The sequence below is a fragment of the Rhinatrema bivittatum genome, chromosome 11 (assembly GCF_901001135.1).
Source record: "Rhinatrema bivittatum chromosome 11, aRhiBiv1.1, whole genome shotgun sequence".
Taxonomy (NCBI): Eukaryota; Metazoa; Chordata; class Amphibia; order Gymnophiona; family Rhinatrematidae; genus Rhinatrema; species Rhinatrema bivittatum.
The window spans coordinates 68,508,546-68,530,758 of record NC_042625.1 but is presented as its reverse complement, the minus strand read 5'-3'; the positions used below and the strand labels follow the sequence as shown (position 1 = coordinate 68,530,758).

At 45.7% G+C, this 22,213-nt stretch overlaps 1 protein-coding gene across 2 annotated transcripts in view; it reads right to left on the bottom strand.

The window, feature by feature from the left end:
* The window catches only part of LOC115100865 (cytochrome P450 2G1-like), a 106,570-nt gene that overhangs the window by 48,421 nt on the left and 35,936 nt on the right, over positions 1 to 22,213 (bottom strand). Inside the window, exons 7-9 of one of the 2 annotated variants that reach the window (XM_029619874.1) lie at positions 21,328 to 21,515; positions 15,816 to 15,957; positions 11,965 to 12,475 (exon numbers count right to left, since the gene is read on the bottom strand). The exons of the other annotated variant lie outside the window; for it this stretch is intronic. Coding sequence (XP_029475734.1) covers positions 12,297 to 12,475; positions 15,816 to 15,957; positions 21,328 to 21,515 — 509 coding nt within the window. The 3' untranslated portion in view covers positions 11,965 to 12,296. Of the gene's footprint in view, positions 1 to 11,964; positions 12,476 to 15,815; positions 15,958 to 21,327; positions 21,516 to 22,213 lie in introns of those variants that run through there. 2 annotated transcript variants of the gene reach the window in all.

The following is a 22,213-nucleotide window of genomic DNA, read 5'->3' as shown; positions in this document are numbered from 1 at the left end:
TAAACTACAGGTGCTGAAAAGACTCAAGCCTCTGCTACACTAGCACGACTTCAGAGCTGTTCTCCAGGCCATTCTATTCTCTAAAGTAGATAACTGCAATGCTATTCTACTAGGCCTCCCAGCATCAACCACGAAACCCCTTCAGATGCTTCAAAACGCAGCCGCAAGAATCCTGACAAACACTAATCGGAGAGATCACATTATGCCCATCCTCAAAGATCTGCACTGGCTCCCAGTTAGCTTCAGAATTCTTCACAAATCCCTCACTATTATCCACAAATCCACTCACCACCAGGTCCCCCTTGACCTACAATTCCCACTCAAACTTCACACCTCTGCCAGACCCAGCAGGGAAGCTTATAAAGGATCTCCTAACAAAGCGGCTCACTAGTCAACTACCAGAGAACGGGCCTTCTCAGCAGCGGGACCTTCCATCTGGAATGCCATACCCCGGACCTCGGACAGGAATCCTGTCTTTTGACTTTCAAAAAAAGACTTAGGACATGGTTATTCAGACAAGAAGGCTAGCATTAGCCATGTCACAGATCAGATGTAGGCTTCTCTAGTACCCACCATCGCTATAGTTGTAATTAGTTACTGAGTTTTCTTCCCCCTCTGCTTTTTCATCATCCCAGTTACATCCCCCTGTTTTATTGTAACTTTTCGCTCCTTCTGGTTATGGTTAACGTTATAATGCTTCTGTTCCCTGTAAACCGATTTGATTTGATCTGTATCATGAAAGTCGGTATAGAAAAACCTTAAACAAATAAATAAATAAATAAATATGTGGGGCCTGCTCCATTCCCTGTATCCCCTTAGCTTGCTCTGCTGCCCTCTCTTCTCTTCCCATTCTTCCACTGCACAACAGGTTCCTCATCCCTCCTTAGCCAGCTCCCATCCTCTGCAGGCTTGGTTCACCCCTCCCTACACTGCTCCCCACCCCTCACCCCTTCTCAGCACATTAGGCTTCCCTTTATCGACAGGCTCTGCTCACCTCTCAGTTTGTGGATCCCCCTCCTCTAGAGGCTGGGATAACTTTGTAAATCTGCCTTTCTGGAGCCCAGGTACATCTTTTTTTTTTTCTGCAACTGGTCCTGCCTCCCCATTCCCTGCAGCCCTTCTCCTGGCACTCACAGATTCTAGGCCAGAACCAATCTCATGCCTGCAGAGTCCACACAAGACAGCTTTGCCACCCGCATGCCCCAAGCCAGAGGCATAGCGTGCCTATGGCCAATATGGCCATGGTCATAGGCGCCACTACCATAAGGTGCCAAGGAGAGTTGTGTGGCTGGCGGGTCCTCAGCAGAAGAAAAAGCAGAACTGCCCCATCGAAATCAACCGCGTAGTCGGTGTGGCCTTAGTAAGTGGAAAATCAACACAGCCCTGCTGGCAATGCTTCTGATTCTGGAGGGGCCGCGCTGCTTTTCCACTTGCTAAGGCAGCGCTTAAGATGCCATCGATTTCGGCGTGGCCGCACTACTTCAAAGGAGGAGGAGCGCGCTCTGCCGGAAGTAGTCCAATGCTCTGTTGCCGGAAGTTGTTCCCTTGGCCATGGAGGCTTAAGAAGGAGACTGCTTCTGCCTGCTAAGTCAAGGGAAGTGAGTGAGAGTAAGCATGTGTGTGAGATAGTGAGAGAGCATGTGTGTGGGAGAGTGAGAGAGAGCACATCTGTGTACAACTACCCTAATTACTCTCTGCCTGCTAATCCATGACAATTTCAGGGCATCGGAAAATCAAAAGATCCAAGGTATGGATAACAGGGAATTTTTTAAAATCCTTATTTTAATTGTTGGGTGTTATTTGATGTGTCTGTTTTGAAATTTTTTTTGATGTTTGGAAGATTTTTATATAAGTATTTAATTATTGAATGTTATTGTATTCATTAATTGTTTTGAATTATTCTTTTTATTGGTATGGTTTTACTAACTTTGTTTTATGAGGAATAGTAATGTTTCTGGTTTTTTCATTGTTGCAGTGCATACAGAATTTGGCTTGTTGCAGTTTCCAGTTCAGTTTTTGTCTGTACATTTCTATTTATACTGTATGGTCTCTTTATTCTGTGTTTGAGGGTCTATCTGTGTTTTACATATGTGTATGAAGTGAGTAATTCTGTTACTTTGAGCTTTCTGTGAAGGGATCTTTAGCAGCTTGGATTGTTCTGTTTTCCTAGTAGGGGGTTTATTACTGTTTTAGGCCTGGTGTAATATTTATAGAATTAACTTTCACAGGTAGGGTTGTTGCTGTTTGAGTGCTGGCAGTTAGTGTTGTTTTGATATAGAAATTATTTTTTTCTCATGGCTCTCTGAGGGTTAAGCCCATGCACAAGATGCATTATAGTAGGCCTAATACCACATAACTTCCAAGTATTTTTTCCTTTTTTGCAGGGTTTTCTGGTTGGCACCTCAGCAGTGCATGTAAATATACTGGGGTAGATTTTTAAAGTTATGCGCGGGTGTAGCTTTGCTCAGGCAACCCGGTGCGAACATATCTACGCCCGATTTTATAACATGCTCCGAGGCCGCTCCGAAATTGGAGCGGCCTCCGAGGGAACTTTTTTTCTGACCCCCCCACCTTCCCCTTCCTTCCCCTACCTAACCCACCCCCAGCCCTAACTAAATCCCCCCCCTACCTTTGTTAAGAAAGTTATGCCTGCCCGAGGCAGGTGTAACTTGCGTGCGCCGGCAGGCTGCCGGTGCGCCATTAACCGACCCAGGAGCTGGTTCGGAGGCCTCGGCCACGCCCACGGAACACCCCCGGGCTGGTACCACACCCACGGACCCGCCCCCGAATGCCGAGCTGCCCCCGGCATGCCCCTCAAGCAAAGCCCCAGGACTTACGCTCGTCCTGGGGCTTTGCGTACGCCAGCGGCCTTTGCAACATAGGCGCACTGATGCGCAAGTCCCCTGCGCGCATAAATCTGGCTGGATTTACACGTGCATGGCTTTTAAAATCTGCCCCAGTATACATATGGTAAGTGATATTTTTACCTCAGAAGACTGTGCTTTGAATGTTCTTTTTCAAGTAAAATCTGTTATTACAAATGCATAACTTTTAATTCTGTGTGAGGAAGGTGTGATGGGGTGGGGAGTGCAAGGCTGTAAAGTTTTACTAGGGCACCTAATACTCTTGCACTGGCCATGGGCATTGCTGTACAAACACTGAACAGAGTCTCCCAACTCCTGGTGTCATGTGCTGTGTAATGGGTGAGGGCACAGTTTTCACTTGGTCATAGGCGCCACATTGCCTGGCTACAGCTCTGCTTCGAGCCCTGGTAGCTCAGCGGTCAGCATCTCCCTAACTGCTCTGGGGTCACAGCTGCATGGTGCTGTCCATCCTCAGTGTGGGAGCCCCAGACACAGCTGCTGTCTCCTGTGGGATATAACAGGGGGATGGAGACGGTGTTCCCCTCACTTCTAGCCCTGACAGCAGCCCCCGTTAATATTGCAGCTGCCAAGGGGAAGACATTTTTAAGAGAGATTTTCAGCCTGTGGCATCGCTTGTCACCACAATGTTCTCCCCCTTTCCCTTCCTTCCAGTAAAATATTTTAATTCTCCTGGTGACTCCAGGGCTAGAAGAAATGGACAGATATCACCTTCCCCCCACCCTAGATCCTGCCCTAATAGCAAAGAAATCTTCACCAAACTTACACTAAACAATTTTACAGCCTTTGTGTCTGTAGCTGGAATTTATCCTATCCCTGCTTGCTTCTGGCATTCTTTTAGCTTCCTCTCTTACTCCATATTTCTTTTCTGGTCTTCCTCTCATCATTTTCTCTTATCTTCCCTCCACGTTTTCCCTTCTTTCTATCTGTTGGCTGTCACCTTCTCCTAGTCTCACTCTCACCTGTCACTTCCATCTCTTCCTCAGGCCTTCATGCCTCTTCCCTCCATCATGTTCCCCTCTCTTCTCACAGTCCTTCTCTTGCTTTACCTCCCCTATCACAGCTCCTTTCCCAGTCCTCTTTACCTCTCTCTTCCTTCACCTAACCATGCACCCCTGCTCCTCTTCTCCTCATTGCACATACCCTCTTCTCACCTCCTTTCCTCTTCTTACAGATCTGTCCCCCTTCTCATGTAGAAAACCCCACTGGGTCTCTTCTAGTAGGATTATAACAACATTGTAGGCAGAATAGAAGTATCTTTAGTTGGTGTATAGCTTCCCCATGTGGATTGCTGTAATGGTAATGTCCTAGCTTTATAAAAAAAACAAACCCAAAACCCAAAACATCAAAGAATCCAGAAGCCCATATCTCTATCCAATTGTGATGGCAAGGAAAAAGAATGGGGCCATCAGAGTTTAGAGTATCTTTGCAAAACCATAATGTCAGTTTTTTGTACATTTAGAGACAAATGATTGTAAGACATCCAGCTCAGAGGCAGGCAGTAATCAGTGCAAAAGTGGCAGACCAAGCAGAAGAAAGTGGAACAAAAAATTGTATGTCATCCACATAAATCTGGTAGCCCATGTCAAGGCCAAATAGCAACCTGAAAACAGGCATAATAAAGATGTTAAAAAGGGAATCTGTCAAAGTTCAAGCTTGAAGACTCTTTATCAAATGCTAGGCACAAGCATTCACTATTCAGCACATGTAAGCAAGTGAAGATATCCACTAATTAAGGTGAGCATATTTTAGCATTGATTTTGGCCTGATCTGCAGTTATACATAAGAAGTTATTTGGGACTATAAAACATCTTTATAAGGTCATGGAAGATATGTTACCTTGATTTTAATAATTGTTTTGTGTGATCATTTTTTAGGATGTTTATGTGAGGAAGGTGACTACAAGAATAACTGGACACATTCTAGTCAGATAAGTTGATCTCAAACATTGGAAATTTCACTTCCGAGGAGGGCTATAGAGACGAAACAGGGGTTCCATTTTAGGGAATGGGAATGTGGTACTGATAATTTGGGAATGTAGAATTGATCATTTAATTAAAAAAAGTGTGTGTGTGTCTTGGAACATAATAATTAGCTAAAGGTCACTCAAAAAGAGTATCAATTTCTTTCTACTTAAATGCAGTGTATCATGAATGTTCCAGGTCTTATTCTCTCTAATTCTGTTATGTAATCTTTTATATAATGGCTGATGAATCATTATATTAAGTGATTTAGCATCACACAGAATTTTAAAAGCCTGGTGCGCTCATCAATTGGGCGATGCGTGAAAAAGTCGGGCTAATGCATGTCGATCCTATTTTAACAAGCACCCAGATACACACGTAAAACCCGTTGGGCGCCCATCTGAAGTTTTCAAGAAGGGGCGATGCATGGGCTTTTCAGGGCTGGCCAGGAGATGTGCACGTAAATACTTACGCATCCCACTGCGCGCTGAGGTCCCCTTCTGTGTTACTATATTTCTGCTATGGAGGACGTGTAAGTAATAAAATAAACCAATTGAGCCGTTTCCGAGGGGTTTAAAGGGTCTGGGGTAACTGGGGAAGTGAAGGCTATCAAACCAGGACAGTTTGGAAGACCTAGCTGTTAACTGGCAAACTGGTGGATGAACTGGTTAAACTGGCAATGCTGTGGACACGTGACCCTTTTAAAATTCCCCGACTTATGGAATAGAATCGGAATTTATGCGCCTATGCGCACATCCACTTAAAATTTGGCACGCATGTGTGCAAGGCCAGACTATTTTATAGCGAATGCACATATGTGCACCCATGTCATAAAATGATCACATATCTCGGCGCGCACACATATATGCACCCGGACAACGGTTTGAAAGTTACCATCTAATAGTTTATATTCGCTTATCGATGTTACAAATGATTTCAAATAAATTTGTGACTTCTCAAAGTCTTGTTTAAAGTTTATGATGGTAAAGACAATTCATTCAGTCTTTATTTTGATGTTTTTCCCATCCCATTGGCATAGGGCAAGTTTAGTGCTTCCCTCCCATTATGAATGAAATATTAAAGATAAATGACTGTGTAACAATTGATTTAATCTCCTTCCTCTCCATGCTGCCTTCTCATGCTCCTTAGTCTCCTCACGGTACCGGAATGGCATCAATTATTCTCCTCTTCTCACTTTTAGTATCAGAACAAAATTGCTGTTACTCCTCTTCTCCCAAAATCTCCAGTAGATGTGCTTGGGCCCTGTTGGGGTCCATCCCAACTCCTTTCTCCCCTCTCTCCTTCTTTACCTCTGCTGGATACTGACGATCTTCAGGTTTCTTCTCAATGAAGCAACCTCCCCATTTGATGTTAGAGCAGCAACGAAGTAATGTAATTGAGTCCATAGTTAATATGCACTCAGAACTCCAATAAATCAGCATAAAAATTTAAAAAACGGATAGGGAGGTTGAAAAGAAACTCTCATCCAAACTAAGAAACTTCATGGAGGCGTTTAACGTAAAGAACAGAAAAATCAGGGGACAGCTATAGCATGCCGGCCCTGCAAAAGGAAACAGAAAATCCCTACTTTATGATGGTGGTCTCAGTATTTATATCTTTGTTTGATTTATTCTGCTTTTTGGTACTTCCAAGCAGATTACATTTAGGTAGTGTAGGGTTCGCCTAGAAAGTCTAATACCCCTGCACCGTCAGGGTTTTCCGGGTTGGGAGACGGAATTTAGGCAGTTAAGGAGTTGCATGGACCCTTTATTTTCTGAGGGGCCTGGGAAGAAGACCCACCCTAGAACTGCTAGCCAACTTGAAGATTTAGAAAAATAAGCACAAGAGGAGGAGGACCCCTAAGTCCAGACCCAGACTTCCTGGCCCGCTAGGCCAGACCTCAGGGAGGGAGTTCAGCATGCTGGGGAGAGAGGGAGGACTTGTTTTTTTTAATGCAGATTGGCATGCAAATAGACCACAAGTTAAAAAAATGTGCTTTTTCAGTTTAGCTTGCTATTTTTACTCCTGATGTACATGCATCTCCTTTGCTTAGTGCATCCCATGGGGACTGCGAATCGTAACACCCACATTAAATAAAATCTAACTCTGATTTTAGTGTGGGTTTTATTACATCAACTCTGTTGATATTTCATTTTTATTCTTGAGTTAGTCTGGGATTTTTTTGGCTTTATTATTTTTATACAGGTATTTATGACATGAAGAATTTGTACACTCCGGGGCGAATTTTAAAAGGGTTACGAGCGTAATATACACTCGTAACCCTTTAAAACTCCTCCTGCACACGCCGAGCCTATTTTGCATAGGCCCGGCGATGTGCACATGCCCCGGGATGCACGTATGTCCTGTGGCGTGAAACAGGGGGCGGGCATGGGCAGGGCAGTCCGGGGGTGGGGCGGGGCTGGAGCCTCCAGGCACAGCGGCCATTTGCCGCTGTGCCCGGGATTCTGGGCCGGCCGTTGGCCACCGTGCGCAACCTACACCTGCCCGGAGGCAGGCGCAACTTCTAAGTTAAAGGTAAGGGGGGGATTAGGTAGGGCTGGGGGGCGGGTTAGGTAGGGGAAGGTGAGGGGTGGAGGGAACGGAGAAAGGCTGAGGGGCTCGGAGCACACAAGGTGCACAAGTGTGCACCCCCTTGCGCGCCGACCCCAGATGTTGTAACATGCGTGCGGATGCGCGCACATGTTATAAAATCGGGCGTAGATTTGTGCGCACTAGGTTGTGCGCACAAATCTACACCCCGCCTAAATCTTAAAATCTGGCCCTCCATGCATACATGCACTGAAGTCCATAAGTATTTCTTAAACCTTCTGGCAGTGATTATAATTATTAAGGACTATTTGTTACATATTTACACTAACAATGAAATTACAAAGGGTGTGCAGTACCCCCCGAAAACCTGCCCCAAGCTCCCCCTCCGCGCTCCGAGCCTATGTAAGTCCCGGGGCTTTCCTGGGGGGCGTGTCGGGGGCGTGTCGCGGCGGCATGTCATCCGGGGGTGGGGCCGCGGTCGTGGTTCCGGCCCGGGGGCGTTTCGGGGGCATGGCCGAGGCCTTTGAAACTGCTCCTGGGCCGGGGAATTGCACGCCAGCGGCCGGCCCAGCGTTCGCAAGTTACGCCTGCCTCGGGCAGGCATAACTTTGCCACAAAGGTAGGGGGGGTGGGTTAGGTAGGGGAAGTGAGGGGAAGGTGTGAGGGGGTGGAAGGAAAGTTCCCTCCGAGGCCGCTCCGCGCGCAGGCTGCCGATTTTGCACAGCCTTGCTTGCGCCGACCCTGGATTTTAAAGGATACGCGCATATCTATTAAAATCTGGTGTACTCTTGTTTGCGCCTGGTGCGCGAACAAAAGTACGTGCGGGCGTACTTTTTAAAAATCTACCCCTAAGTGTACACATACCACAAAGAAACCTGAGGTCGGCAAATAAAGCGCTTTTAACTATTCCATCTGTTAAAACAGCACAACTTACCCAAGTCAGGGACCGTTTTTTTAAATGCCCTGGGCATTTAAAAACCGGCCCTATATGTGTTTATTGTAAATCCCCTAGAATTGTAGATAGGCAATAAATCTATAAATAAATAAGCAATAACGATCATAATGCAATCAAATTTGACATAAGAACATAAGAACTTGCCATGCTGGGTCAAATCAAGGGTCCATCAAGCCCAGCATTCTGTTTCCAACAGAGGCCAAACCAGGCCACAAGAACCTGGCAGTACCCAAATACCAAGAATTAATAGAGATAGGACATTAAGTAAAATTATTACAGTAGCATATAACTTTAAAAGAGAAACTATCTCAGAATGAGAAAAAAAGAAAAAAACTAAAAGGAGTGAGTACAAGGGTTAAAACTTTTCATGAAGTGTGGATATTGTTTAAAAATACCATTTTGGAAGCATAGATAAAATGGGTTCCTTGCATTAAAAAATTTGAAGGAAGGCCAAACAACTGCCAGGGTGATTTGGAATACCCAAATAAAGAGCACTACAATAATCAATGGTGGACAAGGCTATTGAGTAATCATCATTTTTAAGTCAGAAACATCCAAAAAGGGTCAAATTCTTCTACGTATCTGTAGCTTAAAGTATGAAGTTTGTACTACCTTTTTTATCTGAGGACGAAGTGATAGCTTGGTATCCTTATAAAACCCAGATTTTTCACTTTATCACTTATAGTAACTGATGTCTCATCAACGTCTAAATTTCTTAGAAAATCCCATGTGGGATATATTACAAGGTACAAAATTTCTGTTTTTGACATATTCAAGACAAGTTTGTTCTTTGTCAACCACTGATTCAAATACTTTAAGAAAAAATACATTTTCTGCAAGGCTTCGTCTTTGGTCCTACTCACATGTACAAAGAACTGTATGTCGTCAGAGAAAAATCGATACCCAACCTCCAGATCAGCGAGGGCATGACCAATAGGGGCTAAATAGATATTAAATAAAATATTAGCAACCCCACCCAGTAACCCCCTGAACCAGGTCATGTGTTCCACTGAGGACTAGATATAAAATAGCTGTTTCTCTCATTGGTTCTAGAACCAGCTGCTCCATGAAGTATCATTTATGGCATCCAGAAACTAACATCCACATTTTAAAAGGCCCGCACGCGTAAAAATCGGGGGTTATGTGCATGGCTGGGCCTTACGCATGTAACCCCCAATACACGCACAAGTGCCGGGCCTGCTGAAAGGGAAGGGCAGGGGTCAGGGTCTGGGCAGGAAGGGGTGGAGCAGGAGGCTGTCCAGGACAGCGCTATTACACACTGTCCCGGGGAAGTGTGCGCCGGCAGTGGGCTGGCACACGGAGATTACTTCTGCTCCAGAGGAGCATTAAGTACAAAAATAAAAAATTGGGGATAGGTAGGGTTAGTTTAGGGGTCGGGGAGGAAAGGGGAAGAGGCAGGAAAGATAGGGTTAGGGATAAGGAAGTTCCCTCCCTGTCTCGTGTTGTATGCGAATTATTCTAAAATTCCTCCCCCCACATACAAGGAGCAGGCCACCTGTCCCCACGTGTGCGCAGACATGAAAATCCAGCACGAATGTGTGCACAGGAAATGCATTTTATAACCTGCATGCACACCTTTTTTAAATTGACCCCTTAAACCTTTCTAGCACGTCCGGATGAGACATTGACCCAGTCAATACTGAGAAAATTGAAATCTCACATTTATTAAAGTGTTGCCAAATTAATTTGATTTTTTAATTTCAGCTAACATTTCAGAATCTATTGATTCATTTTGGCCAGGTAGACAGTAGTATACACCCACTGTTGTACCCTTACCCACCACAAATAGATTTCTATCCACAAGGATTTCACAGTGCATTTTGTTTCCTGTAGAATTTTTATCATGCTTGACATTTTTTACATACAATGCCATCCTTCCAATAATTTGATCTGTTCTATTACATGTATATAATTATACCTGGTATCAAAGTGTCCCATTAGTTATCCTCCTTCCACCACATATCTGAAATGCCTGTAATGTCTATATCCTCGTATAATGCTATATATTCTGACCAATCTTACTGTTCATATTTCTGGCATTCACATGCAGATGTTTCAAAGTACATTTTTTATTTGTACTTTGTAAGTGTGTAGTTAAATATCAGGGAGTTAAATTATTTTTTGAACCCTCACAACTGATTGTTTTTCCTAACAATAGACTCCAGCAGGAATCTGCTCCCCCTGCCATAAGTTAGATGCTCTCCTATGAATCTCTTCCCCCCATCTTGCGCCTTGAACCATGCTCCATTAAATTTAAGAAGAAATTAAAAACCTGGTTATTCAAACATGCCTACCCAGAATAGGACCTTGTTTACTTGCGCCCCCCCCCCCCCCCCCCGGTCTGCTGCCCCAAGATACTGTACATTAAGCCTCTACTTAAGTCTCTACTGAGTTACCTCTTGTTGTTTTAACTATTTCTTCCATGCTGTTCTCAAGTTATCCCCCCTCCTAGTTACGCCCCCTTGTTATCATGTAATTTCAGTTCTGTGTTTAATTGTGAACCGGTATGATGTCCCTACTAATACCAGTATATAAAAAATGTTAAATAAATAAAATATTGGCGTCAACAATTATTTGAGGGCTCCTTCCTTTCCATTCATTGTATCATTCTAGTTTATATTATTTCTTCTCAATATTTCTGACTTGGAATTCCCTTTCATTTGTGCGCTGACAGAGTATGAGAGATCTAGTTATGTTTACTTATAATGATGTTTCCTTTTGTTTGAGGATCTCTATGTGCTGTGTCTGTTCAAGTTTATTTTTGCTTGGATTATTTGAAAATTCTTCAGATAAATATATTTTAAAAAGGATGTTTTTTATTTGAACTTTGATTTCTTTTTGGTTTCACAAACTGCTTGTTAGCAAATGATACAGGCAGTTTTGAGTTATTCATATTTGGGTACTCTTTGTCCAAGTCTGTCGGGCTACTTCCCTGTTTTCCAAGTATCTTTAGAAGAGATATCCCATTTGCCGCTGTGCCGGGGAAGCATGTGCCACCAAGTAACTACTGCTCCAGAGAAGCAGCAACTTGAAAAATAAAAAAATAAGGTAGGGAGGATTTAGGGGGTGGGGAGGAGAGGGGAAGGGGAAGTTCCCTCCCAGTCCGTTCCAGTGGACTGGGAGGGAACTGTGGAAGGCCAAGATGCGTCGCCACGCGGGAAATTCCTAAATCTCCTGCCCGCACATGCACGCGAATTACAAAATCTGGTGCATATGTGCGCACAACCCAATTTTATAACATGCGTGCGCCGGGTAGCATGCGCACATGGACTCGCGTGCACTTCTTTAAAAAGCTACCCCTAAATTAATAAATGTTCATAAGTCACTGATTTACAATAAACTAGGCAGCACCAGGTCATCAGTGATATGCTAAACCAGTCCTGGTTTTACCCCAGTGCATCTCTGGACATTTAGTTCCAATTTCTCTAAGGAAGCAGGTGGTGCAAATCTCTAGATGCATTAGAGTAAAACCACGACTGGCTCAGCTGTTCCCTGATGACATGGAGTTACTTGGTCAGTTTCAGCCTACCTGCTAAATAACTTGGCTTAAACAGTGAGCAGAGCAGTAATCTTGCAAGCATGCACAGGGGGGTGAGTTGCCAATTTTCTATTTAATGTTTCCAATTTTGTGCATTCTGTTATAAATCCAAAGCCAAGGCATTCACTGATGTGTTGAATCCAGTTCCTTCCCTGAGAGTTGTCTCTGCAAACCTCACAGTCCTTTACTTGTACTGCAGGACATCTCAGTCAAAGGAGAATAGGGATAAGATTCAGCTGAACAATGTGTTCTTGAATTGATGGGTTCCCTTCTCAATCCGATCTTGTATAAACAGTGCCACATGAGGAGAAAACCTGTGCTGGGGATACTGTTGGTATCCCATGGAGTACATAGCTCCTAAGGCACAGCATGCATGTAGAATATCTTTAGCGTGGGCGCACACACAGCAGATAAGGGCGTGGTGCATTGCCTGAGTTCAGTCCTGAGCTGAGGTCAATGTCCTTTGGCTCCTTTGTAGTCGTCAGAGTGAAGTTCTGCAGGATGGTAGTGAAGATCAGGAAGAGCTCCATGCGGGCCAGGCCTTCCCCGAGGCAGATACGCTTTCCTGGGAAAGGACATCAGACATGGATAAGGTGCTTGGCATAGTGTAAAATCACTGAGCACAGGATCATGCATTGTATTATCACATTACATTACTCCTGCAAAGACTTTCTGCATGAGGGAGGAGAAGATGTTATGAAGCAGTGATGCTCAAATCAGTCTTTGTGCCCCTCTAAACGAGTTTTTAGAATATCCCACATGAATTTGCATGATATATATTTGAAAGCACTACCTCCAATATATTTCTTTCATATTCATTAGGAACAGCCTAAAATCCCAACTGATTAGGTGGGATCTGAGTCAGTTTGAGCAGCTAAGAGCATAGCTTTTTTACCCCACCTTAAATCCGCCCCCATAGCCACCGATTTTTTAGGACCCTAAATGTAGTCACCTAGTGAAACTAGGCACCTAAATTTAGGAAGTCAGCCCTAGCAAACTTTTAAAAGGGCCAATTTAGGAGTCCAACTTAAAAAGTTAGGAACCTAATGTTATGCCCATCAGTCTACCTTCATCCTGCACCGTTCTCCTGCTCTCCCCGGGTCTGCTCGTGGTGCAGGCCAGTCACCACGGCTCCTGCGCCACGATGGCGCCCAAGACGCCACCACCACTCACGTCGACTCTGGGCCTTCTTAGTCATGTACTCCTAACAAATTTAAATATATCGAATCTACCCCTGCAAACTGATATTTACCTATGTCAATTATACTAAATTGAAATGATTAACTAGTAGACTGGTTTAACTGTGAGGTAACTAGTGGACCTGATTAACTGTTAGATAATGGACATATTAGAACAGCCATGATACACATTGTGTAAAGTTGCTTTTATTTACTTATCTATTTATTTTTGTTGCTGTATTCAGTTAACATATTCATTTTCGTTGCTGTATTTGTTATGAAAATCATTATTATATCATTGTTATTCTAACTCGCATTTCATTGTAATAAGTTGTTATATCTGTAAACCGGAGTGAAGGCATGTTCCAAACTTCGGTCTATAAAATCTCATAAATAAAATAATAAATAAAATAAAAAAATGTATAAATATATTGAAAAGCACGGGTTCCAGTATAGATCCCTGAGGCACTCAACTGCCCAATCCCTTCCACTGAGAAAATTGCCCATTTAATCCTATTTTCTGTTTCCTGTCTTTTAACCAGTTTGTAATCCACGAAAGGACATCGCCACCTATCCCATGACTTTTTACTTTTCCTAGAAGCCTCTCATGAGGAACTTTGTCAAACGCCTTCTGAAAATCAGGCTCTTTTTTTTCTGGTAGGGGGTGGGAGGAGGGGCTTGGAGAGTCCACTAGACCCCAGGGAGTTTTACAGATTTTGACCATGGAAGAGGAAGAGTGGTGGGGGTTGCTGCTGTGGGGGTTATTGGGAAGAGGAGGTTTTGCTTGGGGTCGGGAGTTGGTTTTATGACAAAAGACAGGTTTGAGAAGGGTTGAAGTGTCACAAGGTCTTGAAGGGTTTAAAAAATATTTTTTTGAGGTCGCCGCTGTCTTAGATAGTGGCGGGAGTTGGGTGAGAGTCTCCAAAGACACCCTGGGAGAATTTTATCACTTTGAGAAAGAGAGGTGATTTTAGGGACTTGGGTCCTTTAACATGATGGCAGCCCCATTTCACCATGGGATTTTTGAAGTGCGTTTGTCCGGTGAAAAAAACGTTTGCTATAATATTTTCTTGGGGAGGGGCTAAATATCACAGGGATCCCCTCCCTGCGGTATTTACCTCTCCCAAATAAAAAATCACGGCTTAATAAATCTCCCCCTTAGCTGGATAAATTAATCAGCTAACTTTACTCCAACCTTGAAATCACCCTGAATGCTTCTGACTTATCCAGCTAACTTTTATCCAGCTAGAAGTTAGTCAGATAAATTGGAGGCTGTCAAAGCGATGGGAAATTTAAAACCAGCAGTTTGTTCAGCTTAAGTCCCACACTTACAAGACGATGCAATATCGACTCGCTAAAAACCTGCGTCCAAACTAGATGCACTTTTTTTTTACGTGCGCACAATGGGGTACATTTTAAAAGACAGCGCGCGCGTACTTTTGCTCGCGCATCAGGCGCAAACAAAAGTACACTGGATTTTATAAGATACGTGCATAGCCGCACGTATCTTATAAAATCCGGGGTCGGCGCGCGCAAGGGGGTGCACATTTGTGCAACTTGCGCGCGCCGAGTCCTGCACGCGCTGCCCGTTCCCTCCGAGGCCGCTCCGAAATCAGAGCGGCCTCGGAGGGAACTTTCCTTCCACCTCCCCCCACCTTCCCCTACCTTCCCCACCCTCCCGGCCCTATCTAGACCCCCCCCCACACACACCTTTATCTGAAAAGTTACTACTGCATCCGAACAGAAGTAACTTACGCACGCCGGCATGGCAGGCCCCGACACAGGCCACTGTGTCGGGGCACTTGGCCACGCCCCCAGACCGCCCACATGCCCCCCAAACACGCCCCTGATCCGAAGCCACACCCCCTGGCCACGCCCCCGACCGCCCCTTTTTGCAAGCCCCGGGACTTACTCGCATCCTGGGGCTTGCGCGCATCCCTGAGCCTATGCAAAATAGGCTCGGCGCTCGCAGGGAGGTTTTAAAAGGGTTACGCGCGTACCCCTTTTAAAATCCGGACCAATATCCTCTACTGAGCGCTCGATGCAATAGTTAAATGAGCCCCCGCACTAAAAAGGACGCGCTAGGGATAAATTGAGCGACACTAGTGCGTCCATGGCATCAAGCGTTTATGAGACGTGGCAGGTGCTCAGGTTAGGAAAATGGACGCCGAGTGTCTCTATTCCTAACCTGACCATTTTTTTTTTGCTTCTTTTGTGATTCCTCCTGCTTAGTATTGCAACAATATTAAGTCGGAGGAACCACAGAAAAGCAGTATTTCTGCGTTTCTTTGCATGGCTTGGGAGCAACTTAAAACTTAACACCAGCTTTGGGGCTGGCGTTAATTTTTGAGCATAAAAACATTTGCGTCCCTTTAACATCGAGCGTACTAGCTAATAGTCTTACCAGCATACATTTTACATCTGATGAGCACTGTTAGATACGCACTGTTTTGGACACACTAATCCCAGTATTGCATCGGGAGTAAGTATAGCACAGCCAACCGCATGTTCAGCTGCGCCCTGACCTTAGCGCTCAATATTGCATCGGCCTGTTAGTCAGACAAACTTGTGTAATGAATCCCCGCCTCATCCCCCCTCCCAGTGTTTAAATACAAGTAATGGCAGACTCTGAAGAGCAGGAAATGCCTCCCAGGTTTTTCATGTTGTGTATCTCGGTGTGGATTTCCCTTTTACCCATTTCTCGCTCTGACTTTTCCAGAGAACTACCTGCTGAAAAGGGCATGAAGGCGTCATTCTTCTTAAAAGCACCGTTCTCATCCAAGAAGTGTCCAGGGTCAAAGCTGTAGGGGTTCTTGAACCACTTGGGATCCTTCAGAACTGTAGTCAATGCAGGGAAGACCAAAGTGCCCTGGAGACAAGAATTTGAGACATAACACATAAACCTTCAGGCCGATACAGTAAAGTGCGCTCCGGTGGAGTGCACTGTTAGCCCGCGTTTGGCCGTGAGTTTTCGACGTGCTATTTTTACTCCTTATACAGTAAGAGGTAATAGCGCGTCGAAAGTGCGCGGCCAACCCCCCCCCCCCCGAAACTAATAGCGCCCGCAACATGCAAATGCATGATGATGGGCCTATTAGTTATTCCCGCGCGATACAGAAAGTAAAATGTGCAGCCAAGCCGCACATTTTAGTTTCAGAAATTAACGCCTGCCAAAGGCTGGTGTTAATTTCGGCCAGCACCGGGAAAGTGTACAGAAAAGCTATGATATTAAGTCAGAGGGTGTACAGAAAAGCAGTTGTTTCTGCTTTTCTGTACACCCTCTCACTTAATATCACAGCGATATTAAGTCGGAGGTCCCAAAATTTAAAAAAATTAAAAAAAAAAAAAAAATCTACCCTCGGCCCGCGGGTTGGAAGACGGACACTCAATTTAGCCGGCGTCCATTTTCCGAACCTATGGCTGTCAAAAAGGAGGCGCTAGGGACGCGCTAGTGTCCCTAGCGCCTCCTTTAACCGTGGGCCCTAATTTACATACCTGGGCTTTCTGAATCGTATACCCAGAAGAGTGGCCTGTGCGGGCATCGGGAGAGCGGGCGCTCGCCGGCTCTCCCGTGCGTTTTTCTGTATCGGCCTGTGTGTCAGTGGCAAAGCTAGAAATAGCTGCACCTGCGGCTCCACTCCGCCTCGCCCTTCCCAACCAGGTTTCCTTCCCATTATGCTATTGCCACCTTCCCTCACCTTGCAGCTCTTAAACTGGGCCTGGCTGTAGCAGTAACAATCAGGGAATGCCAGGACTGAGCCAGCGCACACTCACAAGCCCCAGGACCCCTACCCATCTCCCCATTAAATACAAGAGATTCTTGTGCCTTAAGGGAGCTCTGAATGCGGTGGCTGCGCTACTCTCTCCGTCCTTGTTATCTCACTGTCTAAAGTAGCTATTTACTAGTTCAGCCTGAACCCAGTTTGTGCTTTATAACTAGCTGCCTCCTACAGGTCACTCCATGTCTGCTTCAGGCTCCTTATCTGTGCTTATTCTAGTGCATACTGCGTACCGAGAGAGAAAGTGGATCAACAACTGGTGGAAAATCCATATATCAAGCTCTTAAAACGATACTTGTTTGCAGGGTTGGGGGGAGAGGGTCTTGATGGAATTCAATGATTGTTAGCAAGCCTCGGGATTGATCCCGCATGCAGCTGACCTCAGGGATGGTGTAGCCACGGAACTCAGTATCTTGGGTGACAGCATGGGGGACGCCCAGGGGAACAATATCTGCGAAGCGCTGGACCTCATGGATGACAGCATCTGTGTACGGCATCTTGCTCCGATCCTCCACAGCTGGAGCCCGATCCCGTCCAATCACATGGTCAATCTCCTGCACTACATTTTCTGTAAAATGTATTTATAAATATCTGCATATAGCTAGGAGAGAGAATTTTCGGTACAGGCTGCCTCTACTCTTATTTAACCATGGGCCCAACAACTATTCATATTCCCACAACTGAAAACAAGTGAGGGGGCTCATTATCCACTTTATCACTGCCATTCTACCTTCTTTTCGAGCCTCCCAAATTTCCCTCCCTCTGACACATTTAGATGAGCATTCAGATCTATCACCTCCTCTCTCCAAGGGCTCTCAAACATTGACGTGGATCGCTCCCCTCACTAGCCAATGACTGAAAGTTGAGCCTTTGAAACTGAACACCTCAGTGCTGCTTGCATAAATCATCCTTGGTCCCCCCATCCTTGATCTCCCCTGCCGCATAAATCATCCTTGGTTCCCCTGTCCTCGGTCCCCCCTGCCGCATAACTCATCCTTGTTCCCCCCCATCCCAGGTTCTAGTAGGTAAGGGAAGTATGAGTATGACACATCCCAGACCTCGGTGGCCCCATTGAATCGGAGACTTAAACCGATGTTATCCTGAGGCTAAGCAATGGTATCCCTCAGAAACATCTATGAAGTGAGACCCTGTGGTGGTTGGGTCCACAGTGTAAATGGGCATTCTGAGAAGGATCCAGAATCTTTCCTCAGAGAGGGTGAAGAGGAGAAGAGACTAATCAGAACTGCCTCAGGCTTCAGGGGATGATGGTACCACCTCAATGAAGTAATGTTTTATCTTGGAAGGCATATTACATATCTATGAACCAGGAGAGGTGCATTTCAGGAGTTCAGAGGCAGCAAACACCTGATAAATGTCAAAGTATGAACTAAAACTTCCTAAGGGTTGAAAGGAGTAGTAAGGAATCTGAGTGAAATGCTCAAAGATATCATAATTAGTGCTGGTGTGTGAAATACAGATGGTGATAACTCCGCTCAATCATATTTACTAGAGAGGAATCAGATCTTTCTGCAAATGATGGAGGCGGACGTTTGTGAATAATGTAAAAAAGCTACAGGTTGCATTTGGAAGTGCTCTACCAACAAACCCCATTACGCACTTAGGAGTGAATTTTTTAAGGAGTTTTTCATGTAAAAGTACCATATACCATAGCAATTTTCAAGAGCCCATTTATGTATGCAAAAGCTTTGAAATTTCAGTAAAAGTAGCAATTTTCTAAAGTCCGTACGTGCATGTAGTTTTATGTGCAAAAATCCATTGGAAAATTACATCCAAAATAAATAAAAGCAGCCAAGCTGGGAACATGATCACTGCCTAGTTTGCATTTTTGGAAAAGTATGTAAGGATCTGAATACATCATCTTCCTCAGGAAGGGGCACTTTATGTCTTGCCTGCCATCTGCACTACATCATCAGCATGACCTCATGCTTTAAAGACTCACATAGCCATGTCTGAGATTCTGCCACTGGATGACAATGCCCAGATTTCTTCTTTCATAAAACTCATACAGGACCAGCCAAACAAATAGTAAATTTGAAAAGCAATCTGTTGCGACCGTCACTTCCCGACGGCTTCACTCTGCCTACCTTTCCTTGTTTGCGGCTCCTCCTGCTCTTCACAGACGCCTGGCTGCCGCAGCGTCCGCCTGCCATCCTCTCCGCCGTCCCCGGACCGGCTTGGGCGCTGCCTCCCGCCATGTTCTACAGGTACCTTAGGGCGCGTGCGCTGCGTGGCCCTCATTCTTATTTTCTCATTGGCGCGTTCCTCAGGGGCGTCCCCCTGTGATGACGTCATGCTGCCCGGATATTTAAGCCTACAGTTTATTGCTAGCCGTTGAGTTAGCAAGGGGGTTTCTTACGGATGGGATTCGCTCTCCGTACCCAGCTACTCTGCCTCTGCAGCTTCCATTGGACTTTTTCTGCTAACGGGGTACCCGCTCCTCGGGGGCCTCTTTTGCTTCTTTCAGGTCGCTATCAGGTAACCGGTACTCGCTCCTCGAGGGCCCATATTCCCTGATCCGCTGCCTGCATCTATCTCCTCTTCTACTTGGAAGAATTTGCTACAGACACCATCAATGAGTACTACTATCATCCACTCCTCAGAGCTGTCTCCCTGGAACCAGGTACTCGCTCCTCGAGGGCCTGCCTCTGTTCCAGCGCCAGTGCCATCTCCTACGTGGAACCGCTGTGTGAGTACTTTGCCAACAAGTCTATCTGCTCCCAGTGATCTGGTACTCACTCCTCGAGGGCCATCTCTCCCTATTTTGGGGCTTCTCCATATTTGGGACTCTGTGAATGTTCTATTGTACTCAATCTCTCAGTTCTCTCCACTACAGCACTGCTACCGGAGGAACTGCTGTTCCAGCGCCCTGGGGAATACTAGCCCAGCCGGGCTACATATTCTACTCACTACTGCCACCTCTGGTGGCTTCTCAAACTGTCTAAATAAAGAAATATTTGTGTTTGTGTGTCCAGAGCTGAGCCTGACCTGTGGCCCCTCATGGGACTTCACCCTGTGGGCGTGGTCAGCTGCCACAGTGTCCAAGGGTCCACCCAAACCTCACTAATTATAACAGATTGCTAACTCCATGGATCCGGCACAGCTCAATGCCCTGCAGGCCATTCTGGGCCTGGCCCTGCGCATTGCTGAACAACAAGACGCACTGGAGAAACTCACTTCTGCGTTCCATCAGCTGCACGCACAGAAGAATCAAGGCGCTGCTTCCCGTAATGAAGGTCAGTTACCTGAAGTAACTATAAAGACTACAGTACCTCTGGCTGCTCCAATTCGTTTCTCTGGAGAGATTCAAAGAACTAGAGGTTTCCTAAATCAGTGCTGCATGCATTTTGCATTACAGCCTTCTCCCTTCCCCACAGCCTATGGCAAGACTACTTATATTCTATCTTATCTTGATGGAAGGGCCTTGTCTTGGGCCTCAACGCTGTGGGAATGTAAGGATCCAATTTTGCAGGATACTGACGGATTTTTGGACTTATTTAAATCCGTTTTTGATGATCTTGCTCGAGTGACTGTTGCTGGTTCTGACCTGGTGGACCTGAAGCAAGGCAATCGACCACTGGCTGATTTTGCAATAGAGTTCAAGACTCTTGCTAAGGAATTATGCTAGGATCCCAAATGTCTGAAAACCCTCTTCTTCAGAGGTCTGGATACTCGCTTGAAAGACGAGCTGGCTGTTCGTGGGACACCTGACTCGCTGGATGAACTAGTCGCTTTGGCTACTAGAATTGACCACCAGCTTCATGATAAGGTGAAAGAACTCAAGCCTAGTAAAGGACCGGTTCAGAAGGAGGTTTGTGCTAAACCTGCACTTCAGATGGTCCCAGCAATACCTGTTGCCAGTGGAGAGGAACCTGTGTGTCAGTGGCAAAGCTAGAAATAGCTGCACCTGCGGCTCCACTCCCCCTCGCCCTTCCCAACCAGGTTTCCTTCCCATTATGCTAATGCCACCTTCCCTCACCTTGCAGCTCTTAAACTGGGCCTGGCTGTAGCAGTAACAATCAGGGAATGCCAGGACTGAGCCAGCGCACACTCACAAGGCCCAGGACCCCTTCCCCTCTCCCCCTATTAAATACAACAGCTTCTTGTGCCTTAAAGGAGCTCTGAACGCGGTGGCTGCGCTGCTCTCTCCGTCCTTGTTATCTCACTGTCTAAAGTAGCTATTTACTACTTCAGTTTTAACCCAGTTTGTGCTTTATAACTAGCTGCCTCCTACAGGTCACTCCATGTCTGCTTCAGGCTCCTTATCTGTGCTTATTCTAGTGCATACTGCGTACCGAGAGAGAAAGTGGATCAACAACTGGTGGAAAATCCATATATCAAGCTCTTAAAACGATACTTGTTTGCAGGGTTGGGGGGAGAGGGTCTTGATGGAATTCAATGATTGTTAGCAAGCCTCGGGATTGATCCCACATGCAGCTGACCTCAGGGATGGTGTAGCCACGGAACTCAGTATCTTGGGTGACAGCATGGGGGACGCCCAGGGGAACAATATCTGCGAAGCGCTGGACCTCATGGATGACAGCATCTGTGTACGGCATCTTGCTCCGATCCTCCACTGCTGGAGCCCGATCCCGTCCAATCACATGGTCAATCTCCTGCACTACATTTTCTGTAAAATGTATTTATAAATATCTGCATATAGCTAGGAGAGAGAATTTTCGGTACAGGCTGCCTCTACTCTTATTTAACCATGGGCCCAACAACTATTCATATTCCCACAACTGAAAACAAGTGAGGGGGCTCATTATCCACTTTATCACTGCCATTCTACCTTCTTTTCGAGCCTCCAAAATTTCCCTCCCTCTGACACATTTAGATGAGCATTCAGATCTATCACCTCCTCTCTCCAAGGGCTCTCAAACATTGACGTGGATCGCTCCCCTCACTAGCCAATGACTGAAAGTTGAGCCTTTGAAACTGAACACCTCAGTGCTGCTTGCATAAATCATCCTTGGTCCCCCCATCCTTGATCTCCCCTGCCGCATAAATCATCCTTGGTTCCCCTGTCCTCGGTCCCCCCTGCCGCATAACTCATCCTTGTTCCCCCCCATCCCAGGTTCTAGTAGGTAAGGGAAGTATGAGTATGACACATCCCAGACCTCGGTGGCCCCATTGAATCAGAGACTTAAACCGATGTTATCCTGAGGCTAAGCAATGGTATCCCTCAGAAACATCTATGAAGTGAGACCCTGTGGTGGTTGGGTCCACAGTGTAAATGGGCATTCTGAGAAGGATCCAGAATCTTTCCTCAGAGAGGGTGAAGAGGAGAAGAGACTAATCAGAACTGCCTCAGGCTTCAGGGGATGA